Consider the following 26,552-nt stretch of genomic DNA (forward strand, 5'->3'; position numbering starts at 1 on the left):
GTTTACATGTGTTATACTGCGTCAGGGCCCTGGCGTCTCTTACACTCAGCTTTGTATGTATTTTTCTCAGTTTTACGGTTTAAAAAAAAATCACACTGCATTAATCTTCGGAGGTGTAAATGACTGCCGCCACTTTTGCTTGCATCAGCGCGGCAGTGACGGTGTGCTGCTTACTGAGGCTTTGCTGTGGTTGTATCGAATGCTCTGAATTTAATCTTTTAACAATGTGCAGTCAAGGCTGACGGCCACGATATGTCAGACCATTTCTGCTCTTATCTTGTAACATTTCAGTTACCAGTGTTGGGGAGGTGAGCACTGGCTGATGGGGGCACCAGACCTCTCTCTTTCCCCCCCCCCCCCTTCCTTTTAATTATAAGCTTTGGATATGCCCTACAGAAGGCCTCTGAGTAGGGGGATGGGATGCTTTGTATTCTGAGCTGAGGAAAGCACGTGCTGGGCCAAGGCCGTGTGACCTGGGAATAGCATTGAGGCTTCAGACCTGATCCCTGTGCATGAAAGTCATGTTAAATGAGCGCAGATTTAAAAGCTTCATGACGCGGCCTGATCAAAACTTCTTTTTAAAAAAAGAAAGCATCTGTTTATTTCTTATCGTTTTCCCTAAAGATATCACTTGCGGGGTGGGGGCAGCAGGGTGAGGAGGGAATCTAGCTGCATTGTATTAACGACTGGCATTTTCTATAGCACCCTTCACGCGCAGTAGTGTCTCGGAGTGCTAAACGTGTGTTTGAGGATAGTCCTTGTGTTAGCCACATCTACGATTTACTGTTTGGATACACTGCCGTATTCTAGAAGGGAGGAACGCGCCTTCTAATCTCAACTGCACCCGGTTGTATGTATTTTGTCAGAGAGCTGTTTTGTGTGCATCGTTCTCTATTGGTAAATACTTAATTAAGATCAGATTGCTTCTCCGTCAGACTTCTGCTTAAGTCAAATTGCAAATCTTGCTATAACTACAAATTTTCACTGAGTTGTTTTTTGACCTGACTTCAGACTTGATTTCTGCAAATGAGCCCCGCTGCTCAGGGAGGGGATGTGGTTATCTGGTGCGCGGATAAGTGACCATCTGCTCCAGCTGCTTGGAGTGATGTAGTATCAGTAACTGCCTCGATGTGGATCCAGGGTGACGTGAAGCTCCCGGGTAACTCTTTCCCCAGCCTGTGTCTCCGGTTACCATCAGTTACCGTAACTTGACGATGGTACTTGGGTAACATTTGCATCTATAGTTTACATTTTGGAAACACTGCAGTATACTGGGGGGCTGGGGAGAGAAAAACAGAGGAAAATGCTTTATTCTGTTCTCTCTTGCCCTTGGAATACAGTACACAGCATAGTATCTGCACTCACTTTTCATTAACTGAAAATATAAGTTCTGTAAATAGGAGCTTTCCTGTAAATGGCCATTATCTCTGTGGTTCCTATGAGTGATTAGGCAGCACTGGCAGTGGGTTTACTTTATTCCATGTCTATTTTGTTTTGGGCCAGATCATGACAGACTCTATGGTAGGTTTGATAAAATAACCTACGAAAAGACAGTATGTGATGTACCAAATAACGGTTGGTGGAGGGGAGAAGGAAGAAGCTGGATTTGTATATGTGGGCGGGGGAGAAGCTGGCCTTGTTTGGAGGAAAGGGTCTGTACATGTAGTTAGGGGTAGGGATTGGGTTGCAAGTTTGACGTTGTTTGGTGGTCTTTGGATTTTACACCACGGTGAGGAAAGAGGTATATATTAAAGGATGCTTCTCTGTAAAGCTGACGGTCTCCTTTGTAGTAATTGACTCTGCAGCTGACCTTTGATCTGCTGTGAAGAATGAAGAGCAAGGCGTGCGCCAGTGTTGACTGGTGGAATAAGCAGTGTTGCCGTGGCAATTGGCTCTGCCAAATCAATGTATTCAGCTTTGAAAAATGTAGGAAGCTCGGTGAGTTAACCATCATCTGAGCTTGTGAGGAGGAGTTGGGCAGAAGCGAGCAGGAGGGAGGGATGGACCGAGGCAGTGGGCAGGTGGAGGAGAAGGGGGATGTGGGCGGGCAGGTAGAGTTGGTGAGACGGGTAGAGGCTTTGAATGGCCAAACCTTGACAAGCAGTCACTTTTAACGAGTGATGACATTGCAATCTTTAAATATGTTTTACTGTAGTAAAAATAGAAGATTTAATATTCTTGCTAACAATTCAGCTTCCAGCAGAGCACCACTAGACATCTCAGTTTGTGACTGTCCAGTGATCAGTTTTATCATACAAACTTATTTACAATCAAAATGACTGTCCAGAAAATTTGACAGTCTATTGTACACCTCCGCTTTCCAAGCCTTCAGCCACCTGTCCTCTGAAACTCTTCCAAAATCTGAAAAGCATCTCTTTTCACCTGTGCCCTTTATCAAGTGTCCTAAAATCTCCCTTTTCCCTGCTTAATGCTCACTGTCTGTTTCATTTTTAGACATCCACTCTACATATTCTCCTTTAAAACTATTTCAAAATGTAAAACTAAACAACTGAGCTAGTGCTGTTGGCATAAGTGTTGTATTTGGGTAAAATAGTGACGTTATTGCAAATTCAGTGTCGTATCGTGCAACATCTTAACTCTGCAGAGCTCGCTGCACGCCTCATTGATACTGGATTAATTAAACATGTACTGTCTGAAGTGTGCAATACTTCCATCAATTTGAGATTTGAGACCAAATCTGTGCAATGTCCAAGTCTGTTTCAGCAGCCTGCAAGCTGAGTGGCCAAGTCCCAGCAAATGGCTGCCATCTGGGTATAGTAACCTGGCTCCCTGCACATGGCTGTTGTTACTAAACACTGAAATCTTACAAATACACCATTTTGAAGCAGAAAGTGCAGCCAAAGTCTGGATGGGGTGCGCATCCTATGAATCAGATAGTTAAAATGTTTACGTTCATTCGAGCCATAGATTTTGAGAGAGGTTTGTACACATCAATCATCTGCTTATTGGAGACATCAGTCTTGGTTACAGTGCACCTGCGTTCCTCCTTTGTGGCAATTCATGAATTGGCCGTCAATCAGACATAAACTGACACCCATTGCCGCTAGGTCATTGAGATGTTGCCTCAGACACGATTGCAGTCAGTGAGAGGAGCAAATGGTTTCATTCTTTTTATTAAGCCAGTCCTCTGGTGCTTGGAAGGGAGTTGCCCCTATCCCAGGCCTTCTTAATCAGATATACCAAAATACACCAGAATGCAATCTGTCCCAGATACAACAGTGACACATTGATAGCTAACATGTGAAGAGAAGATTGAAACCACTGGGTAGCTTTCAAACCTATTTCTGTCTTGGAAGACGAAGGATGAATAAGGGGGCTGGGTCGGGAACTCTCTGAATGCTACTCTTGTGGCTGTAATCTTCATTTTGAGCCAAAGCCTGATGCTGCATAAAGTACATTGTCTGCTATCAATGCCCCTTAATGGGCAAGACTCCGGAGTGGATACTGGGGAATTCTTGCCATGTTGCCTTGAAATATCTGTGTATTAATGCTGATTTTTCAGATGATGACTTGCCATTATACCTGTGGCTGGAACAATATTTCCCTGTCACAAGGATTCCATTCGCAGATGTCCACAGTCCCAGAATTTCATATTCATGTTAAGAAGCTGTTGAACTAATGTGTAATCCAAATCTGCCACCTTGGCTCAGTCAACGAGTGAGTGACGGCCACTTACTGAGCTGTTATGGGCACCTGTGATAAATTGGAGTTTACAAAATCCATTGACACTGGGGTGTGCTATTTAATGATAAATTCATGTAATTGTTCCAAAGAACATCAATGTTGAATCATTAAACAATTAGAAGTTATTTGAAGTATTTTCATTTTGAGTAATTGGTTGAGATCCTGTCCTGGGTGCAATTGATTTCTGACAGTGTAATGAGCTCACTCCTGCCTCTGAGGGAACTACTCTCCTGTGAAGCCCCACAGGCTGAAAGATGTGAGTGAGCAGATGCTTGGCTGATTGTAAATGTCTACTCCAGCCTTGTCCCTGGGTCAAACGCCCAGCATATGAGGGAACTTTGCAAGCCGGAAATTAGCATTGAAAGCATTGGTGCTTTTGGAGGTAAAAGCCCTGCATTTAAACATTAAATCTTATTCCAAAAAAATGTGTTGGATTTTTATCAGAATAAATATACACTTGAGTATTCTGCAGTTGAGGAAAGTTACAGTTAGCTGCCCTCTGGGTACCTCAGACCCTCCAACTGGCATGGTGAGAGAGAGCATGATGAGACTACCTCGGTGTTCCCGGGTTAGCTTACGCGACTGCTGCAGCATTGGCTTGTGCAAACGCGGACACATGCATACGTTCTGCACACGTGCACTAATGACAGCTCCTGTCAGCACAGAGATTGCTCTGCCAGTATGGAGAAGCCTCAATAGGCTCCGTGCACTTTCACCTCCACGCTATTGGGTAATGATTAAATGTCCCAGTTTGCCTTCAGGGAATTGTGACTGACCTTTGATACTCTAGGTATATGACAATAACCAAGGCCTCAGGCTTGCATTCCTGCTTCTTTCAGAGGTGTTGTTTGAGAGTCCCATATTCTAACCACATACAGTCCAGCACTGCAATCAGACTTCATCCTAGCTATGTACAGTGATAGCAGGGCTGACTGTCTACTTGACCCTATGGTCCAGCTCAACAGATTCTGTAAATTAGGGGTGGAGCAATAATAAAGTTATTCCATTCCTCTCTAGTGCTTCTGCCTTGCTACCTTCCAGTTCACCACATTTAGATTGGCCACGTGGTGTTTCCTCACACAAGTGGCCAATCTAAATGTGTGAGAACAGTCGGCGCTTGTCATCACCAATTCTCTTCTTACCTGACATCCGTGCTTGTACACTTTCCAGCTGGGGCTCCTGGAGTGAGAACCCAGAGGTCAACTGACATGGCCCAGGCTGCTTTGAGAGGGATCGTGTGATTAACTCCCTGCATCACCAAAGACGTTTATTTTTTTAAAAAATCTCTTGAATCTGGTTATGATTTAAAGGGAGCTTGCTCTGTGATTCGGGTGGTCAGTTCTCCAGTTTTGTGTGGGGCACATATATATATCTGTCTCGTATTAGAGGTGCCGTCCTTTAAATGAGATGTTAAACTAAATTGTTCCTCTTCCCCCCCCCCACCCCACCCAAGCTCATCACCCGCAACCTCAAGACTTCACTGGCTCCACATTATCAGTTGATCAAATTCTAGTTGATCATCCTCACTTTAAGTGCCTCCAGATCTCATTCCACTCTGTCTCAGGCCTCTCCTGGAGTTTCAACCTACACAACAGTGATGCATCTCACGGTGGTGAAACTGGAGATGGGGGGGAAGAACAATAATAATAAATTGCATTTATATAGTGTCTTTCACAGTGGGAGGACTTCTTAAGGTGCTGGACACTGAAGGGTTTGCACTCGAGCTGGGCGTTGGAAGCAAGAGCGGTGGGGTAGGAAGATGACTGAAGGTACGATCAAAGAGGAGGGTCTTGAGACAGGCCTTGAAAGAGGCATGGGAGGGGCCGAAGTGAAGGGACTCCAGGGTGGAGTTCCAGAGGGTGGAGGCAAAAAGGCTGAAGGCCTTACCCCCAAAAGTGGGGCGGGCAGGCCAGGAGACATGGAGCAGGCCAAAGTCCCCTGAACAGAGGGGTGGGCAGGTTGACAAGGCTTTAGTAGGCTGCAGAGGTAGGGGCAAGACCATGCAGGGTGATAGGCTCACGGAGCTTAGTGTGGGAGTGGATAACACCTTCAGAATTCTGAATAATCTGCAGGTTGTGGAGGGAAGAGTTGGAAAGTCAGGCAAGTTAGCTTAGTCAAGCCTACATGCGAAGAAAGCATCGAAGAGAGGCGACATCGCGACTAGGTAGGCAATGCTGCGGAGGTGGGAGAAGGCAGAACGGGAAGTAGCACAGATATGGGATTTAAAGAACAGTTCAGGGTCAAACAAGACACCAAGGTTCTGTACTGGTTTGGTGAAGTGGAGAGTGTATTCATGAATAGTGGATGAGGTGCTGACTGGAGCCAGGGGGGAGAGCCGCCACCTTGTCAACATTCAACAGGAGAAAGTTGGCTTTCATCCAGGATTTGATGTGTGAGACAATCGACCAGGACAGCAATGGTCCTGGAGAAGGGGTTGGAGGCAGAGAGAGAGTTGGGTGTCATCCGTATACATGTGAAATTTAACCCCATGGATTGCTTACAAGGGAAAACAGCAGCATTTAGTCAGTCCTTGGTAACTTTTGTCTCCATCACTTGATCTGTTCAAAGTTCACCTCACTCACATGCACAGTGCGCTCCATAAAAGCACACACCCTACATCTCCACACCCAGCCTTTGTATGTGTTTGTGTGTGGTGTGTGTACTTGCACACACTTCTAGCTCCAGTCGTTTAGTGATGTTGTGGGATATTGCGGATGCCATGAGGGGAAGGCTCTCTGTATTTCGCGGTTGGGGCCGGGTAAGCAGGTGGGTTGCTGGATAACGCTTGGAGTGGTGTTGACTGATATTTGAGAACAGCTTAGCCCTTGGCTAAGGTGCATTGAATAAGGATGGGGCTCAGCTGATAAATACATTGCAGTTTCAGACTCTGGTTATTTGAATGGCCCTGGAGCTTTCTTAGTAAATTTGAAGTTGTATTTTATATTGGACAAAACCGTGGCTCCAGGACTTCAGTTGCAGTCACCCACTCAGCACATCACAGCAGCACATGTCAGCTTCACCTTCCATCCAATGATTGAGGTGAAGAACGATAGATAGGACAACAAGGCTGTTTCCCTCTTCCCATCTCTTAATGATATAAAAGTCTCTAGAGAGCTGGATTGCCTTGTCTGCACTCCAACCTCTGAGGTACCACCTTGGGGGTGGGGGTTTCTCACAAGGTGGGCTCTTGTGAAATCTCTATATTAATGCACATTCATGTTGCGTTTGGCATTTTGAAAGGCTGAAATCTTCTGGTTTGCAAGCCAGAAAGTGCCTTTTGTCACTGCACATGCCTGTCTCATTTGCATGTGCAGCTGCTGCACGGTCCGTGATGTCATACAGACGCTATTCTTGTGACAACTGGCCGAGCTATTCCTTCCACAAATCGCCTTCCACCGCCGAGCAACTGGAGAAGCACACTCTTTAGGGGTTAAAATTCATGTCCAGTGAATCTTCTGTGGTCAGTAGCAATCTCTTGTCTGAGCAGCAGGACCCCTCCATATTGCTGTCAGGCAGGCAGTACACTGGAGAAAGTCAACGCTAGCCGCTTGAATAATTCCTCATTATGTAGTGTTTAATTACAGAGAGGTGGCACGCCTCCTGGTCGTTTTATTCCTCAGCATCTTTCCCTTGCAACCAACTGGCGAGGCTGTTGTTGAAGGGAGCGCTGCTCGGGATCTTGTTACACACAGCGGCCTGCAGAGACGCCCATTGTCTCTGGCAGAATGCTCCATTGTTCTTCTGAATCGCTCTGCTTTAAATAGTTCAGCCCTCCCTCTTGATGAGCCCATGCCTTGGGGACAGAGCGAGCGATCGCTGTGTAATTATAGTGTGGACTGAAACGTTCGCTGGATGTTGCCAGCCACCTTTCTGTTTTAACCCCTAAACAGCCGACTGAGATGGAGAAAACCAGCTGCCTGCCAAGCTGCTGTTATCAGACCTGCCCCTCCCTGGTCACAGGGTTACTACTGTGTTTAAGTTGAAAGAGACGATGTGTGGATTTCAGGCAGAGCGAGGGGGAAGGTGGAGTGTTGGAACCCTTCATTCTAAAATGGGGGTTGCAACATCAGCAGTGACTGAATTTCCTGCATCAGTAGATCTGCTGCCATAACCACAAATAGAAATGAGAGTACAAAGATTTACACAGAACTTAGAGCACAGAAACAGGTCACTCAGCACAACTAGTCCGTGCCAGTGTTTATACTCCATACGAGCCCTCTCCCATTCCCCTCCTTCACAAGAAGGTCTAACTTCCTCTTGATTGCATCTACACTATCTGATAGTAAGACTTCTCAAAGCTTAAAGAGGGGGGAAGTGAAGATCCCAACCCTTCAATGCGCCCAATCTGTTTCACATTTTGTCATCGTCCACCGCAGGGTTGTGTTGAAGTAGCTATGAGTGTCGTCAGCAGGGTTACTGATTCTGTCTTCCACACAGTCAGAATATTATCTGGACGCACACCCATTTCTTGCTGAAGAGATTCGGAGGAGTGCAGCGAGGCTCGTGGAGATGGCATGTAAACATTGTGGACAGAGAACACAACCTGCAGTTTGTCAGCCAACCGGACAGATAGCTCCTGGTCCTAGCTCGGGCTTCTGGTGTTACTGTGCGCTTTTCATCATATCTATAAAAGTTAAATTGATTTAAAGGGGTTTTAAGTGCTCCCGCACAAAGGGTGCTATATAAATGCAAGTTGTTGTTAAAAATTATCTCGCACATTAGGAGTATTTTCAGTGTAAAGCACTTCATCCTTTTTTCTAATATTCTGTAGCCTAAGTACCTTCAGGACATGGGAAGTGAGCAGCTGTTAACACTGAGATACTCGGAGCAGTTAGATTAACGAGAGCATGGATTTAAATGTTGCTCTGTGTGTACCAATACAATACTGAATGGATGGATATGTGATAGTAGCGTGGGACGGTTGTGGGATTTACTCATGTGACCCAAGGCACTGCTGCCACAGCTGGTGGTACTCTGGAGAGCAGGGATGTATTGATCAAACTCGTTTGTGTTAATGCCCAAAGTGAGGAGAAAATGTATTAAACTAATACAGAGAGTGAGGTTAGCGAATAGAAATGGAAGAGTTTTTGGTGCCACTGATTGAGCAGTGTGCTAAGCTGAGGATGCAGTGAACATCTGTTAGAAGCCTGGCATCACACTGAGAGAGGGGGGGGAAGAGAAAGAGAGACGATCATCTTACGGGGGCTCACTGTGAGTGAGGATGACCTAAATTGGAAGAAGTTGCATGTCTGCTCCCAATTACAAGTGCGGAGCATGAATCATTCCAGAATGGATTGAATGGGAAAGTATCTGAAAGGGGCATAAGCTGAACCTTGCTCTGCGTGGCATTACGTACTTGCCAACATTCTGCTACATTCGGCCAGTGTCCAGCTTGAGCTTTCTCCCGTTGCAAAAAGTTCAGAGAAATTATTCTGCGTGAAGGGCGCTGTATAGATGCACATTGTTGTTGCTGTTATAGGATCTTATTTGAAGAACACATTCTGAACTTGGTTCAGCCGCACAGAGTCTGGCATCTTAAACACACATCTTACAACTTCATGGTGAGGGGAGGTGGAGAAAATAATAGTGTTAAAGGCAAGTGATCTAGACCAGGGTGGGATTGTGAGCAAGCTGGTCTGAATAGTGCTGCGTGCAGGAACACTTCGGGTTGTGGTTTCTGCTCTGGGGCAGAAAGGAAATGAGGTGATTTGCTGAGTTTGGGCTTCATGCTGCAGCAAGGCCAAGATGTGGAGGCAGTGGAGTTCACACGTGCAACAGGACATGGTATACATGCCCTGATACAGCTTTGGTGAATCACAGCACATAGTAATCAACACTCATTCAGGAGGTCAGAGCCCAAAATAAAACTGGGCAGCATTTCAAAGAAAAGCACAGGCTTTGTTAGAGAGCCAGCGAGGAGTCCAAGATTTAGTGTGAAATCCTTGGACCCATTCCAGTATTTTGATGGTAATGGCAGATGGGCAATAAATCGAAAGCACATGGAGGGCACGTGAGTGAGCACACACTCGGAGCTTGCTCTGTTATTGTTTACAAATGCAAATGTAAAACTGACAGACAGGGTGAGGACATCACCCGGACAGACACTCCAGCCTCCGTTCCCTGTGGCTGCCACTGCACTGCACTGCCACTGGGAATGCGAGCTGCAAAGGCTTTGTATCAGTGACGTGGATTGGCAAAATGAGTATTTAGATATTTTGACGATATCAATGGGATGGATTACTTGCAACCACATCAGTGTCAGGCCCAGTAATTAATTCATATCCCAACTGATCACTCAAGCTTTCACATCAGTTTCAGCAAGTATGTGTGTCATTTAGTCACATAATCAGCAAAAATTTGAGTATGTGTGCACATAGTACAATCTGAAACTGCCTCTGCTGTTGGGTTGCAAGGCAGTTAGAATTTTAAACTCTTTATATATTTGTAACCAATGTTTTGGTACAGTCACCGGGCTATGACTGCAGAGTAACTCCAGGCTGCATTGTGAGGCTGCTGGTTTATCCACGCCATTTTCTTCAGTTGTTTCAAACCACCATTTTGTGCAGTTTAAAAGTACTGTATTTTAGTTTCTGTGATGTTTTGCTCAGTTTAATTTTGTATTGTGTAGGGCCGTTAAGTACTATATAAATGCAAATTGTTATTACCATGTGGCAGGACAGTGTATTGTGTAGGTGTTGGCTGAGGGCGGGGGAATTGCTGCACATATAGAAGCGTGCAATAACTGAAGCCATCGTTTCCTATCGTTAATAAGGAAACTGTGGCTTGTGTTTTGAGCAGCTGACGAGCCTCACCCCACATGATGCCTACAGTAGCTTTGCTTCTCTAATGTTAACATTTAATTTTGCAGTACTTGGGGGGAGAAGGGAGGGGGAAGGTACAGATTTATTAGGTTTTTTAAAAAAAACAGTATTTTACATTAAGTTTCATTATAGGAGAAAGGGAAACATTATCTAACTACATCCACTTTCTGGCTTTGTAGGATCTGTCAGGTTCTATTGATGATTTACCTACGGGGGCAGAAGGACCGCTGAGCCCGGGAGCCAGTACTTCAGGAATCTCCAGCAGTCAGGGGGAGCAAAGCAACCCCGCGCAATCGCCCTTCTCTCCTCATACCTCTCCACATCTGCCTGGGATCCGCGGTCCCTCGCCTTCTCCTGTAGGATCACCAGCCAGTGTCACACAGTCGCGCTCAGGACCACTGTCCCCAGCAGCTGTACCAGGTGGGTCTGTGTGTCTACCACCAGCATCATTCAGCGCGTGCGTTTTCCTTCAGAAGTAACACATTGGTCAGTGCAGTGGGGGAAGGGAGCGTGACTGGGGAACAGAACCTGAGCATCACTCGTCGCACTGCTTCTAAGCTTCTGTGGTGGGGCTGCCTGTCACTGACTTGTAAAAGATGGACCTTCCAATCTAGCCTGTGCCAGAGTGAAATCTGCTGCACAAACTCAGCATAACAGCGTTGTGCTCACACAGGGCTCGTCGTTTCTGCAGCCTGTACAGGGAGTTGAGTTATGGTTGAGCTTGATTTGGAGAATGACAACTTGACTCAGTTAAAACTGACAAACTAGACTCCAAATTGACTAACTTTGGATCTATATCTGCAGGAAACCAGATGCCTCCCCGACCTCCAAGTGGTCAGTCTGATGGAATCCTTCACCCCTCCATGAACCAGGCGTCAATGGGACAGGATCGAGGTGAGTTCAGGGCCTTGCTCACCCCCATCAAAGTGGAAAATTCCAAACACTTTGCTATCTGCACTTGCAGTCTGCCCTATTAGCAGGACTGTCCAGTGATATCACAGTTCAAAGCTGGTTACAAGTTCACAGCACAAGCACAAAACCCACAGTTGGTATAATAATCCTTGCATTTGATCCAGCACCTTTCAAGTCAGGAAGAAGGCTCAAAATGCTTCACAGGATTTACTGTGAATTGCATTGATTATTTTATAGGAGAACGGCTACCAATGCAATAATACTTATCACACTGAGCAAAATAATGTGACACATTGTTGGAGGTGCTGTCCTTTGCATGAGGTATTAACTTGAAGTTCTGTTTACCTGTTCAAGTCGGCTTCAAAGACCTTTGACGCTCTTGAAAAAGAGAAGGGAGATGCTGTTGGTATCCTGGCGAATAAACCTTTAGATTAATTGATCACCTCATGGCTGTTTGTGTGAACTTGCTGTGTGCAAATTGGCTGCTGTGTTTGCCTATAGATACAGTCATTATATTGCAACAATCACCTGTAAAGTGTTTGGGAAGGTTTGATGTTCTAACATTTTATCGAACGCAAGGATTATTAGTTGAAAGCTTTGTATTTTAATTGAAAAGAGATTATAAATTGCATATGGAATATTTCTACTGAATAATTTTGCTCTAATTCGCACATCAGTCAGTAGAATTATACAGCAGGTTATTGGTGGGACGTGCTTCAGGTTCAATGGAGGTTGGTTCTCTGCTGTTGAATGACGATTTTGAGTGGGACTCTCACCTTAATCCTTGTTTCTACAGGCTACATGCCGCGAAACCCCCAGCTGCCTCAGTATGGCTCTCCACAGACCGGCTCCTCCTTATCTCCACGCCAGTCTCCTGGAGGCCAAATGCACACCGGAATGAGCCCTTACCAGCAGAATAATTCTATAAATTACGGGCCCCAGGGTGGCCAGTACGGACCTCAAGGTGAGTAACTATTGTGCCTTTAAATGTCCTGCACATGTGAGGCATAGTGTTATCAAATCTGAAAAATCTGAGTGTTTCGCAGGGATATGTACCTCGGCATTTACCGCTACAGCGGAATTTTGGAGCCTGGAGCCATAGAATGCTCAATGCAAAGGCTGTATGCGGGTTATGGTTTAAGCAGAGGATGTGTGTAGGTATCCTACTTTCATACTGTGTGTCGTGTACAGGTGGCTATCCCAGACAACCCAATTACAATACCATGTCCAACGCAAGCTATGGGATGGGAGGCACCATGAACACAATGACCAGCGTCAACCAAATGCACGGACAAGGTCCTGCACCACCTTATGGAGGGATGCCCCCTGGAAGGATGGGCCCCACGACAATGGGCAACCGGCCTTACGGAGGCAACATGACACCGAATGCACCAACCCTCCAGGCACAGATGACCTCAGGAATGTGCCCACCACCAACAATGAACCGCAAGGCTCAGGACGCTGCAGTGGCTGCAATGCATGCAGCAGCAAACTCTGTGCAGAGCAGGTATGTGGGTGCAGGGAGGTGGACCATGTTATGGACCTCGGCTTCTCATCGAGTGGGGTCCTTGAATGCATTTTGGAAGATGTGTATATCTAATCTGGGTTAATATCCCAGTGGATTTATGCGCTGAATGTTAGTGGAGTGCAAGGTATTGTAGTTAGCAGCACGTGGTGGTAATTTACTGTATCTATAATTGTACAAAGTCTAATTAGTCTCCGTTTCTGTGCCACAGGTAATGAGGAGAATTGGGATGGCAGCTGAACTGGGAGTTGATTAGTACAGTCCCCAGGGGAAGAGCTTCATCAGTAAACAGACCTCAGCTGTGTACTCACCGGTCACTGGCTTCGCACTCACAGGCTCTCACGGGCACAAATAACAGGAGTGGTTGGTAGCAGGCTCCTTGGGGTCAGAGGTTTGGTCCCTGCAGTGAGGACAGAAGTCTGAGACTGGTTAGATGAGGCCTGGGGTCTGAGATAGAGCGGGCAAGGGCTAGGGTCTGAGAGGGATGGAGGTCCTTTATGTCTGCCCTGCAAGAGTATGAATATGTTGTGCTCTTAAGTATGATCTTGTGTCTAATGGTGGATTAAGAGGTTAGAGAAGTCTCGTCACCTCCTGTGTTGTTTGATTTGTAAACTGTCTCAAGTAAGTTTTAGGTGTTAATTCAATCTTTAATTTTACAATGAATTGTTTTTTGAATGCAGGCAGCCTAGTTACCCACCCATGAATCAAGGTGGTATGATGGGTGCTGGCTCCCCCTACAGCCAGGGAATGAACAGTATGGCTGGGATGATGAACCCACAAGGTCCTCTATATTCTATGGCCAGCAACATGGCAAACAGCTCTGCAGGTAAGTGCCGAGGTACAGGACCCTGTGACAAGTCAACCATTGTTGGGCTGGGCAATGATGATGCGGCGTAATTTTGTCCTGTCTGAATGAATTCCTGTCAGAGAATGCATAAGAAATGTTTCTCACACTGTACAGAAATGCAGCAGAAGCCAACAGTGCGTTTGGTAGAGAAGCTGTTGTGTCATATGCTGTACTCGTAGTGTGGTCTGGAGGAGGTTGAATGTGCACAGACTATGATCCCTGGATAGGTGTTGTCTCACTGTATGGATTAGAACAGTCTGATACTGGGGATGGTCAGCTTGTGATGATAGGGATGATGTGTTAGGCTGAAGTGTGTTGGAAGTTGTTACTGAGTCTAAAAAAACTCAAACCATGGAACACAACTCACTTCTGGGTCTCAAATGGACACCTCAACCAACCCTAAAGTGATTCCATGCAATTTTCCTCACATGGGCACAGCTAGACTCTGGCAAGAGGTGCTGTGTGGTACAGAATTTGTTAAAGTGCATGTTATAGACTGACCCTTTTATAAAGGATCTGAATTTATGGACCCAAACCACTGCAGTATAATGGGATCAATCTATATTTTATCTACCTTCAACCTGTCTCCTTCAGGGATGACTCCCAGCCCAGAGATGATGGCCCTCGGAGAAGGGAAATTGCCACCAACACAGAAAGCAAACAACAAGGCGGATGGGATGCTGAAGGCTGAGACAAAGTCTAAGGTGAGAAGTTGTTGAATGTGATCGCAAGTCGTGGCCTGGTAGTCCGAGTCTTGCCTGTGAAACGCGCAGTAAAACAGGTCATCCTTCGCTTGGCTTTTGTGATACAGAATGATACATGTTAGTTTCAGGCAGTTCTGGGGACTCCTGCACTGAATGTAATAATAACCCTTACATTTGATATAGCGCCTTATCACGTCGTTGAGACGTCTCAAAGCACTTCACATTGTAAAGTGGATTGACTATTTTGTGGGCGAAATGCGGCAGTTAATTACACGCAGCAGTGTCTAACAAACAGTCGTGGCTTGAGTGACCACATTGCCAGAAATGATCCACCAATCAATATATAGGGTGACTTGCTCTTGCAATGGGTATTTGAGGCACTGCTGAAGGCTGCGTGCAGTTCTTCAATTCCCTTCACTCGAGTTGAGAAGCCGTGTGGCCGTTTCCCTTGATGGCCACCGTATCCAGAGTTCTCGGGATGGTTTGTTCATGTTGCCGATGAATCTTTTGGTTTGCAGAAGAGCAGCTCCTCCACCACCACAAATGAAAAGATCACCAAGCTATACGAGTTGGGTTCAGAACCAGAGCGTAAGATGTGGATCGACCGGTACTTTGCCTTTATGGAGGAGAAGGGCATGATGATGACTAATCTACCTGCAGTCGGCAGAAAACCGCTGGACCTTTACCGGCTCTACATGTCCGTCAAAGATATCGGGGGCCTGACACAGGTGGGCATAAATGGGTGTTAAGTGGTGGGTGTTAAGCCTTGTCACATGCTGGTATACACCTCTCCACTTTACCGATAGGCTGACACTTGTGTACTTTGGTTTGGAGGTTTTTCTGCACGTGTCTCCAGGGGTCAGTTAAAGAGGGCAGTGGGGAATATCTGGTTTATAATGCAGAAACCTGACATCGTGTTGATTTACTTCTGAATATATCGCTGGAGATGCCGGGGGCTGCGGCTCATTGCTAACCCTGATTTCTGAGTTCAGTACTATTGACGTTCAGGCATTTGGGACGATTTAGCATAAATTGAGCAAAACCGCCCTGGAGAGGAAAGACTAAGTGGAGTTCTAAGAAGCCTACACTGCTCCAGGCCTTGCAGGCAGAGTTAGTCTGCTAATGTGCTGTATTGTTCACCAGGAGCTGAAGGGCATGTAATCTACCACATACTGAGGCAGTAACTCACCTCTCACACAGGTAAACAAGAACAAGAAGTGGCGGGAGCTGGCCACCAACCTGAGTGTGGGCACATCCAGCAGTGCAGCCAGCTCGCTGAAGAAGCAGTATATCCAGTGTCTGTTTGCCTTCGAGTGTAAGATTGAACGAGGTGAGGATCCTCCACCAGACGTCTTCGCTGCCTCAGATTCCAAAAAGCAACAACCAAAGATACAGCCTCCTTCTCCGGGTAAGTGTTAACGTTGCCGGCTTGGGTGGGTGGGTCGGGGGGATATTGCGCCAACAATGTTAAAATGCCCCAAAAAAGGTAATTACTGTTGAGCGTTGTGATTGTGTTTGGAGGCAAAGTTGCTGAGATCTTTCTGTTGTGCACTGTCCAGCAACCTGGGCTGTTCTATCTTTGCTGTAGACAGTGATTGTGTAACTTGGATGGGGGCAGGGGGCATGGGGGGTGGGCAGCACTAGCACTGTAAGTGGGTGCAGTCAGATGATTGGTGTTGCTTGTGTTTGCCAAATATGCCACATTATATGTGGTGATTCAATTGTCCTTTAACTGTCCAGCGCCTTAAGATGTCCTTCCGACGTGAAAGGCGTTATATACATGTAATTTGTTATTGTGATTTGAAGAACTGGCGGCAGAGCGACAAAACTGGTGGTTGCCAGTGCGGTTTGTGGTGTGTCCGTCTAGCTTTGTGCATTCGAAGAGCTATAGAATTCTTGTGGTTTAAATTCTTGCACCTTCTGGGATCAAAATGAGAGACCTGCATGATATCTGTCTTCACTGGCTTTGCCTGAGCCGCTTTCCTGTGAGCTTCGGAGGGAGCTAGCTGGGGCAAAGCAGACTGATTCCTTGATCGGATGTTGCACGTGATGACTGCACAGCAAAGCGTAGGAATTCCGGGAATGGCAGCCCTGCCCACAGCATTCCAGCTGACTGCTTTGGATTTTACAGTCTCAGAATCCCTGGGGGTTCCCAGTTTCAGGAAGTTGATGAATGGGGAGAGTGTTAATGTGAATGAAATTGAACCCAACCTCCCTGCTGAGATGTAACCCAATCCCTTGCCGGAATGGAAGGGGGAAGCCAGCAATGATGTTCTGGAGCTGTGAGATGCCAGTCAACTGGAGGGGAATCCCCTGGCTGCAGAGGCTGAAAAGGTGAAGCAGGCTGGGGTGTAAATATGTCTGCCCTTGCACTGACCTTCATTGCCACATAATGAATAGCAGCATGAGTCATGAGACCTTATGTAGTACCTGAGACTTAATTTACACAGCGCTGTGCACTCCAGATAATCACTCACCATAAATAAATCCCTGCAATTGCTATGGCCCGTTATGTTGGCAAAATGCCTCAAACTGCTTAACGGGCTTCTGCTGTGGTGATTTTGGATCTGTAGGTGAAAGCAGCAACAAATTTGCATACAGCAATGTCCCACAAACAGCCATAAAGTGAATCACCAATTTCTTTCAGGGGAAACTCCCTTCTCTTTTCGAATACTGCATTGGGGTGTTTAATGTTTACTTAAACAGGCACAGACCAGTTTAACATCTCATCTGAATACTGGCACCTTTGACATTGCAGTGTTCCCGGGGCACTATGCTGGAGCGCGAGCCTAGACTGTTCAAAGTGCCTACATGGGCCTTGAACCCACAGATTTGGAATGTGAGTGTCTGAGACTGGTTAATTTTCGCAGCACTAAAATTAGCGCTGCTCATGGATTCTAGCCCATGATTAACTCATGTAAGGTTGATGCTATGTTTGGTGCTATACTCCACTTCAGCAGCAGCGATACAGTAATTGGGCATGCAGGATGGTGCAAACACAAGCTGGCCTCTTACATTGTTCACACTTTAGGGTCCCTCTTTGCTCATTCGTTTCAGTTAAAATTCCTGATGTGGGGCTTGAAACCCACAAATTAGACTCTGATGGCAGAGTGATGGAAAGCTGTGACGTGCACAATCAGAAGGTGGCTGAGACTTCACTATATGTGCCAGCTGTTGTACTCGGTGCAGTTATTTATGCTTCTCCCTCAACACAAAAGATAATGTGAGAATAACTTTCTTGCAGCTGGCTCAGGGTCTCTTCAGGGCCCTCAGACACCTCAGTCCACCAGCAGCTCGATGACAGAGGGAGATTTAAAGCCACCAACACCAGTCTCAACACCCCACAGCCATATGCAGCCGATGCAGGGTTCAAGGTAAGTAAACCCGTTGAGTTCCATCATCAATCCTGCCCAATTCATTGCATACAATGATTCTCCTCAATGTCTTTGCTTTAGTTGTTACTTGTCTAAACTTGAAGACCTTTCCAGGAATGGGTGGGGAATAGCTCACTTCAAAATGAGGACAAATGTGAGGGGTGGGGGGGTGGGTATGACCAAATGGGCAAGAGTGCATCTCTTTGCATCTTTTTTGTTTTATTAAACTCAGGAGCAACTCTGTGAGTGTCCAGGACCCGTTTGCAGAGACGAGCGACCCGGCATTCCATAAGAGGACTTCGGTGACACCAAACCCTGTGTACCAGCCTGGCATCAATGCTTCCGATATCATGGGCCGTATGCCCTACGAGCCCAATAAAGATCCATTCAGTGGCATGCGCAAAGGTAGTGTGTGCTGATTACCCAGTATTTGTAAAAGCAAGCTTTAACCTACAGCAGAAATGTTGCATTGTTCTCTAGCTAATTGGTAAATGTGAAGGTTCATTCACAGTAGTTCTGGGGGTTCCTATATACCCGTATATGTAACAGAGTAAATCTCTCTTCCAGCAGCTCCTGGAACTGACCCCTTCATGTCTGCTGGACCTGTTCCCAATGCGGGGATGGGAGACCTTTACAACCGCCCCACGACCACGGGTATGAGTGCTGTGGGCATGGGGCAGCGCCAGCAGTATGCGTATGGACCTGGATTCGAGAGGAGGTAGGAAGCCAGGTTGATACACACAGCAAATCATGCTGCTGTTTAACAGGAAACATCCAGACTGAAGGAACAGGCAAAGCACAGGCTCGATGGGTGGAATAGCCTCCTATGATTCTGTGATATCCACTGAGATTCATTTAGCCCATTTAACACTGAACAGGTTAAGCAAAACACAGAAGATGTAACCTGTTCCAATGCACGGGGTTGGTTCTTCCTTACTGGCAGCTGGTGGCACGTAGTATTATTAAGCATTGGTAAAATGTGTCTGTATTATATATTGTGTGTGTTTATTATATAGTGTGTATGCAGGGAGTTAATGAGCAGAGGTTGAGCTTTGACCAAATCAAAATTATTCTGAGTGAACCTTGCAGAGAATTACTTTAGTTGATAGCTGGCACTTGGTCAGTCCCCTTTCATTCTTTGCAGGTGGGCAATGACTCAGGTTGTCCTATATCTGCATAGTAGTGATAACCAGAGAGGGGTTGGCAGATATCTTCTAGGGGTGTCTGCACTGGAATTCACCTGATAGGGAGGAAATCCTTACACTTTAAGGAACCATCTGAGCACATAAAGCTGTTCAGTCCTGTCAGTTTTCAGAACATGAACCTTATTCTGATGTATGTAACTTTCTAGTAATTCTACTTTTCATAAACTAGACATTTGAACGACAGAATTCAACATAGGCAGAAACTCTGCTGTGGCTCTGATGGAGTTAACATTGCTGGGAGTAACTGGAGCCCAGAAAGCTGGTGTCATCCTGCCACTTATAGGTGATGTGACCCAGCGTCACTGAACTATCTATTTTCTGCAGCCACTGCACCCGTTACCCAGACAAGATTCTTGTAAAGGGAAAGAAGCAAGTGTTTCACAGCCAATAAACTATGTGGCAAATAAGCAGCTTAGCATGTGGCATTGACAGCTGAGGGTCACTCAACAACTGGGTAATGACTGTGATCACTTCTCATTCAGAAGTGTCTGCAACAAACTCTTTCACAGCAAGTGCCAACATCAGCCACTGTATGCTGTGTACTGGTGAGCTCCAGGAGACCATGCTTGTGTTTCAGCGCCTTGGGACGTCCTCCCGACGTGAAAGGCGCTATACAAATGTAATCTTCTTGTTTTAATTTGAAGCTGTGACTCAAGATGCAGAGAGATGGTTTGTGTTCCATCTACAAAATGTTTTAATTACTTACTCGATTGTATTTTTTTCCCTTTTCTTAACTTTTTCTCGTTCCTTTCCGCCGCTGCACCTATAGGCCAGAACACGGAATGGGCCCAGACGGGAGTTTGGGAGCTGCCTCAGCACAACCCAGCATGGTCCCAGTGAGTGCAGATCCTGGCATGTACTCCCCAGGTCGCTACCCGGGGCAGCAGCGGTAAGTGGGCGACTCTGCTTTTTACTGTTGAAGAATTGGTTCCTACTCATTAAAGTTTACCTCAGCGCTGAACTGCTGCAGATATTCAAGCAGAATGTTTTGAATATGTTTTATGTAAAAACTGAAAAGGGGAGTGGGAAATCAGATTAAAGTTGGCCGTTCAATGTTAATGACCTTGACGTGAAACACTAGTCCAAATGTCAAAGTGCTGTTACCAATGGCGTGCGGCCGAGGGGGTGGGGGGGCTGATGGCAGGCTGCATTAAGTTATATTAAATGTCAATGTTTCCTTTCACCCATCCTCTCTCTGTAAAACTAGGCACGATCCTTATGGCAATCAGTATCCTGGTCAGGTAGCTGCGACTGGGCAGCCCTATTCCAACCAGCAGCCTGGGATGTTCCCACAGCAGCAACAGGTGAGTGTGGAAAATGGTTCAGCAAATCGCTCGTGTGCAATAGGATGGAGGACGGTAATGAACAGAACCAGGTACTGGTTCTATCATTAACATAGAAGAGGGTCTTAGTGCTGGGAATGGTTACATCATCCCAACCTCAGGGATTCTGTTCCGCTGGCAATTACCGAATTCATCAAGAAAAATAAGCTAGTAAACAAGCTGCATTTAATGTCTGATCAAGTTCAGGTTAATAGTCTGTATTTGCAAAAATGTTTTTAAAACATTTATGACACTTATTATCAAATCTTCTCCAGAACTTCAAACGACAGATGGATGGGACGTACGGGCCTCCAGCCAAGCGCCAGGAGGGTGAGATGTATGGGATTCCTTACACAGGGCCGGGGCAGCAGCCACAGCAAGATGTATACAACCAGTATGCCAATGCCTATCCTGGTACGGAGCGCCGGCCAGTGCAGAATCAGTTCCCGTTTCAGTACGGCAGAGAGAGAATGCAGGTTGCCCAGGGTTCAGCCACACAACAGGCCATGCCTCCACAGATGATGCAGTCTCCTCCTGAGGGCCCGCAGGGCAATGTCTGGCAAGGACGTAATGACATGCCGTACAACTACCCAAACCGGCAAGTACCTGGGGCCCCAGCACAGGCTCCGGGTTACCACACCATGAATCGCTCTGAGGAGATGATGGGACCCGATCAGAGAATGAACCATGAAGGACAGTGGGGTTCTCATGTCATCCAACGCCAGCCACCATTCACATCATCCGCATCCATTGCTCCAAATACGCGGCCCCCGCAGTCCAACTACCAAACACCTCCAGCAGTGCCAAACCACCTGTCCCAGGTCTCCAGCCCCGCCCCTATGCAACGCCCACCCGAGAATCGCACGTCCCCCAGCAAGTCCCCGTTTCTCCATTCGGGGATGAAGATGCAGAAAGTTGGGGCACCGATGCCTGCTGCGCACATGGCTGGAGCTCCCTCACAGTCACCCATGCTGAGACGGGATATCACCTTCCCTCCTGGTTCAGTTGAGGCATCTCAACCAATCCTGAAATCTCGCCGGAGGCTAACCACAAAGGACATTGGTGAGTGGTGACTGATCATATCGTGGCTCGTGGTGATTAAACAACACCTCGGTTGGAGGAGGGTGCAGGATTGGCCAGGATTCCCTCTTCCAAGAGAATGCTTGCGCGGGGGGCATGGGACATGAGTGTATTTTGTCGAGAGTTCTATGTGTGTGTGTGTGTGACTGTTTTTTAAAAATCCCAATATGTTGCGTTGAACGCTGCGTGAGCTGTGATATGATGTGAGTTTCGCAGCTTGATGGTAATACTGTCCCTGTAGCACTTATCACACACTGAGCAACTGAACATTGGCTGTAAAATTCAACTGACCGGCACTGAAGTGCTCTGTCACTGACGGGCTCCTGCTTTATGCAAGGAGTGATTTTTCTCACATGTTTACACCAGCTGGTAAAGGAGTTTTCAGCTTTCGCTCATGGCTGTTGCTGCAGGAGTGATTTGGAATTCAACTCCACCGTCAGGCCTTTTTTTTCTTTTTGCAAGTTACCACTGGAACCTAAAATTGGTGCAGAATCCAGGTCAACGCTTTGGCTTGTAAACCTGATACTTTGCCATGTGTCATACTGCTCTATTTAATCAGTTGCTTCTGCTTCATTGGAGAGGTCCCCTGGCTGTGGAGAGGTGGTATGAGAAAACAGTGGCTTGCTTGGGGGGGAGAGGGGGCTTCGAAGCACATTGGTGCTAGACATGAGTTGCCCCAGGCCATATTGCCATTTCTGTTTGTTATTTTCCCAGGCACCCCAGAGGCCTGGCGGGTGATGATGTCTCTCAAGTCGGGTCTCTTGGCTGAAAGTACCTGGGCTTTGGACACCATCAATATCTTACTGTACGATGACAGCAGTGTATCCACCTTCACGCTCTCTCAGGTGAGTAAACAACATTGTCCAGGCAATGCCAATCTTTGCTAATATTCAGATAGTTTAACAGTTGCTTAAAATGACATTGAAACCCATCTAGCATTCCATGTCTTTATTTTTTGGGTGGAGGGAGAAACATGGTACAGATTTAAAAGGATACCCACAAGTAGCAGACACATTCTGCAAAGTGAGAAGGAAAGAATTCCTCTATTTTTTCCCTCACCCGCAACCCTACCCCCCCCCCCCCCCACACCACCACCACACATACACTTAGAGTACGAGCAGCCCCGGGGCTCTGTGTATATGTTAGTTGATGGTTTGTGTTGCACCTTACAAGTCTGCTGTTTGCTTGAGTTGGTGGATTGGTCAGAGCCCACAGGGGATGTTCACAAGCCTGATCGCTTGTTTCTCTCACTTTATCTTTGCTACAGTTGCCGGGGTTCCTGGAGCTACTGGTAGAATATTTCCGGCGGTGCTTGATTGAAATATTTGGAATTCTGAAAGAATACGAAATTGGAAATCCTGGCCAAAGGACTCTGTTAGATCCAGAACAGTTTGGGAAAGTACCGATTGATCCCGAGCCCGTGGGTGAGCAGTCCGCACACAGTGAGGAGGAGATGGCAGCAGGCGCAGCTGAGATCCCAGCCTCTGAGAGCCCAGAGGAGAATATCAAGCACGTCAGCAAATTCGACAGGCTCCCTGTGAAAGTGGTAACAAAGAGTGACATGTTTGTGGTGGATCGCTCTCATCAGCTGGGCAGGGTGCAGGAGTTTGACAGCGGCTTGCTGCACTGGCAGATTGGTGGAGGAGACACTACAGAACACATCCAGACACACTTCGAGAGCAAGGTGGAAGTAGCGCCACGGAAACGGGTCACAACCCGCGGAGGATCGACTAAAAGGCATCCGGCAGAAAGCAGGAAAGGGATGACGGAAGGAGGGAACGAAACTCCGGTCAAGGAACAGCCCGAGAAGAACATAAGTGCAACGGTTGATGACGTGCTGTCGGCATGGCCAAGCTCACTCATGGAGGAGCCAGTGAATAATTCAACAGAGACCAGCAACTTGGAAAACAGCAAATTTCCGTTTGTAATTCACCAGGGGCATAGTCATAAAAACATCACCATTCTGGAGGACGAGCCACGTAGCAGAGACGAGCTGCCACTGTGCCTGGTGGCAGACTGGCAGGACTCATTAACAAAGCGTTGCATCTGTATATCCAATATTGTGCGCAGCCTGGCCTTTGTGCCTGGGAACGACGTGGAGATGTCGAAGCACCCGGGCCTACTCCTTCTCCTGGGCAAGCTGATCCTTCAGCACCATGAACACCCCGAGCGCAAACTGGCGCCCTTAACATACGAGAAGGAGGACGAGGAAGATGAGGGCGTAAGCTGCGACAGTGACGAGTGGTGGTGGGACTGCTTAGAAGTATTGCGTGAGAACACCCTCGTCACATTGGCCAATATTTCTGGGCAGCTGGATTTGTCTGTGTATCCGGAGAGTATCTGCATGCCAATTCTGGATGGGCTGCTACACTGGGCTGTCTGTCCCTCAGCCGAGGCCCAGGATCCATTCCCAATGCTCGGCCCCAACGCAGTGCTCTCCCCTCAGAGACTCGTGCTGGAGACGTTGTGTAAGCTTAGTATCCAGGACAACAACGTGGACCTAGTCCTGGCCACGCCTCCCTTCAGCCGCTTGGAGAAACTTTATGGGACGTTGATCAGGGTCATCGGTGACCGGAAAAGCCAGGTGTGCCGTGAAATGTGCGTAGTGCTGTTAGCAAACCTGGCCCAGGGAGACAGCCTGGCTGCCAGAGCCATTGCGGTTCAGAAGGGAAGCATCGGCAATCTGCTGGGCTTTCTGGAGGATAGTCTCGCTGCCACCCAACTCCAACACAGCCAGTCTGGCCTGATGCACTTGCAGACTGCGCCCATTGAGCCAGCAAGCATGGACATGATGCGCCGAGCCGCAAAGGCCCTCCTGGCAATGGCTAAAGTAGAAGAAAACCACTCTGAGTTCACGTTGCATGAGTCGCGACTGCTCGATATCTCTGTGTCGCCTCTGCTGAACTCTCTGGTTACAAATGTAATTTGTGATGTACTCTTCATGATAGGCCAGTCATGACAGCTGTTGGGGACCTGACCGTGTGTGTGCGTGAGTGGAGATCTTTGAATCGACTGTTTCTGTCCTTATTTATGCAAAAACCACCTCTCTTCCCAAAATCTGTCCCCACCCAACTCTTAACAATGGAAGGATATTGTAGTCATTTTGATCAAGTACCGAGGAAAAAAAATTAATGTTTGCTGCCTGTGTAAGTCTGAAATGTTTTAACCAAAGTTGCTGTCTCGTTTACGGTGAGTTTGGGAGGCAGACGGTCCCCTGAAGCGCACCACTTTGAGGTTTTTATGGTAATTTTGGAAGCGAAGTGACTTGGAACTCCCGTGGTTCCGTGCTGTACTCTTGAGAGACGTAAGGAGCACTGGAAGGTGCCTCGTGGGAAGCTCTGCTACGCCATTCAGGAGAAGGCCTGTGCAGTAGATCCTAGATGTATGTAACCCTCAATCAGCTGTAAACATGATGATGTTTCACAATGAGAAACAGTGGTTTGGCAGCAAACTGTAGTTTTAAACTTTTTAGTTTACAGTAAACGTGAAAAGCTTTCCCTCCCCCAAGTATCATGTGTATCTACAACACCCTGACCTCTTCCCCTTGACTGTATGAACTTCCCTGATTCACCTCCTAACTGGTTTGAACCTTCCGCTACAGCCTGAGAGCTGTAATGTATATAGAAGTTGTACATTACACATACCCTCTGATTTGGTGGTTTTTTTTCTTCTCCTGTAGAATGAGGTTTACAATTTTCATGACATGGTCAAGCGAGAAGTGACTATAGCTTTTATTTCCATCGGCCATATCTCCTCTGAGGGTGATGTACAAGTTTCTGTATGTATAAAGTTGTGCTCTGTTTCGAGGAGAGCACGTGATCACGTTTTCCTTTATAATCAAGGTGTGGAAAAAAAGTTTAGATTCAGTTGAAGCTCACGAAAATGATGAAGAAACACAATTTGAGATTTTTCAATGCTATAAAATCTGCATATTTGTATTTCAGACGATGTAGCTAAAACTTGATGTAAATTCCTCCTTTTTCCTTTGGCTTAATGAATATCATTTATTCAGTATGAAATCTTTATACTATATGTTCCACGTGTTAAGAATAAATGTACATTAAATCTTGGTAAGAGACGTGGAGGCTTTCATTCATTTTTCACCTGTTTTGAAGGGACTATGGCCATAGGTAATTTGTTGGTGAGCCTCCAATCATGTCTATTCATGTACAGAATGGCAGGTCAATGAACAAATTGGATCAGAATTATTCCTTCTCTCGGAGCAGCTGTATTCGAGCACCAGGTTTCCAAAAAAATTGGAGAAAATGATCAAGGTTAAGAAATGCAGATAAGCCGGACAAATGTTAACTTCAAAATGTATTGGCAAATATTTGGCAGAGGATCTCTACCATGGGCAAGAGCCAAGTTTCTGTTAATATCTGGCAGAGGATCTCTACTATGGGGCAGGAGCCAAGTTAATGCTCCAGTGGGTTTTGGTCTGGGGGTTTGCATCTCTCCCTATCTGTGAAGCTGAAGAATTGATCAACATGGACTGAAAGTTGTGACCAATATTTTCTTGTTCAACAATTGATTTTTATCCAAATTAACGGGGAATTCAAATTTTAGACTTGGTGAAAATTGGCAGGAGGAAAATTCACTTCAGCATTTATAAATTGGATTTTACCATTTAAACCAAGTCGATATTTTTGTATTTTGTGTTGTGCCATCTTTGCTAGTCACTGTTGGAATGTTTCCACCATCGCGTCTCTGCCGAGGGCGGCTGCATGGAACGGATTGGAGCTGTGTAAAAAAAATTCTGAAGGATTTTGTAAACCAAAGAGGAATGTGGAGGCAGATGATCGATGAATCACTGATTGGATCCTGTAATGCAGTCGCATCCTCACCCTCTGCAGCTTAGAGACCTGTTTCTGCACCTCACTGAGTACAGCATTTGTGTCCCCTTAATCACTGCAGCTATAAACTAGCTTGCTCTGGGTAAATATTGGGCTTTCTTACATTCTGTCTCCATAACCTCAGTAAGCTGGGCAGAGTTTGTTTCTCGCCAGCAACTCGTCTTTGGTTTAGACTCTAAACTTCTCTGAGGACCTGTGGCTTTG

General features: G+C 46.5%; 1 protein-coding gene across 4 annotated transcripts in view; it reads left to right on the forward strand.

The window, feature by feature from the left end:
- The window catches only part of arid1ab (AT rich interactive domain 1Ab (SWI-like)), a 47,887-nt gene extending 22,322 nt beyond the window's left edge, over positions 1 to 25,565 (forward strand). For 2 of the 4 annotated variants that reach the window (XM_007894925.2, XM_007894929.2), the window contains 16 exons: positions 10,706 to 10,946; positions 11,331 to 11,420; positions 12,235 to 12,402; positions 12,630 to 12,945; positions 13,644 to 13,789; positions 14,405 to 14,514; positions 15,033 to 15,242; positions 15,715 to 15,922; positions 17,759 to 17,888; positions 18,121 to 18,293; positions 18,456 to 18,606; positions 19,863 to 19,982; positions 20,301 to 20,397; positions 20,691 to 21,477; positions 22,210 to 22,340; positions 22,763 to 25,565. In XM_007894925.2, coding sequence (XP_007893116.2) covers positions 10,706 to 10,946; positions 11,331 to 11,420; positions 12,235 to 12,402; positions 12,630 to 12,945; positions 13,644 to 13,789; positions 14,405 to 14,514; positions 15,033 to 15,242; positions 15,715 to 15,922; positions 17,759 to 17,888; positions 18,121 to 18,293; positions 18,456 to 18,606; positions 19,863 to 19,982; positions 20,301 to 20,397; positions 20,691 to 21,477; positions 22,210 to 22,340; positions 22,763 to 24,454 — 4,770 coding nt within the window. In that variant the 3' untranslated portion in view covers positions 24,455 to 25,565. The remainder of the gene's footprint in view (positions 1 to 10,705; positions 10,947 to 11,330; positions 11,421 to 12,234; positions 12,403 to 12,629; positions 12,946 to 13,643; positions 13,790 to 14,404; positions 14,515 to 15,032; positions 15,243 to 15,714; positions 15,923 to 17,758; positions 17,889 to 18,120; positions 18,294 to 18,455; positions 18,607 to 19,862; positions 19,983 to 20,300; positions 20,398 to 20,690; positions 21,478 to 22,209; positions 22,341 to 22,762) is intronic. The other 2 variants (XM_007894927.2, XM_007894930.2) reach the window with 1 other exon arrangement.
- The last annotated feature ends 987 nt before the right edge of the window (positions 25,566 to 26,552 follow it).

The sequence above is a fragment of the Callorhinchus milii genome, unplaced genomic scaffold, assembly GCF_018977255.1.
Source record: "Callorhinchus milii isolate IMCB2004 unplaced genomic scaffold, IMCB_Cmil_1.0 Scaffold10, whole genome shotgun sequence".
Taxonomy (NCBI): Eukaryota; Metazoa; Chordata; class Chondrichthyes; order Chimaeriformes; family Callorhinchidae; genus Callorhinchus; species Callorhinchus milii.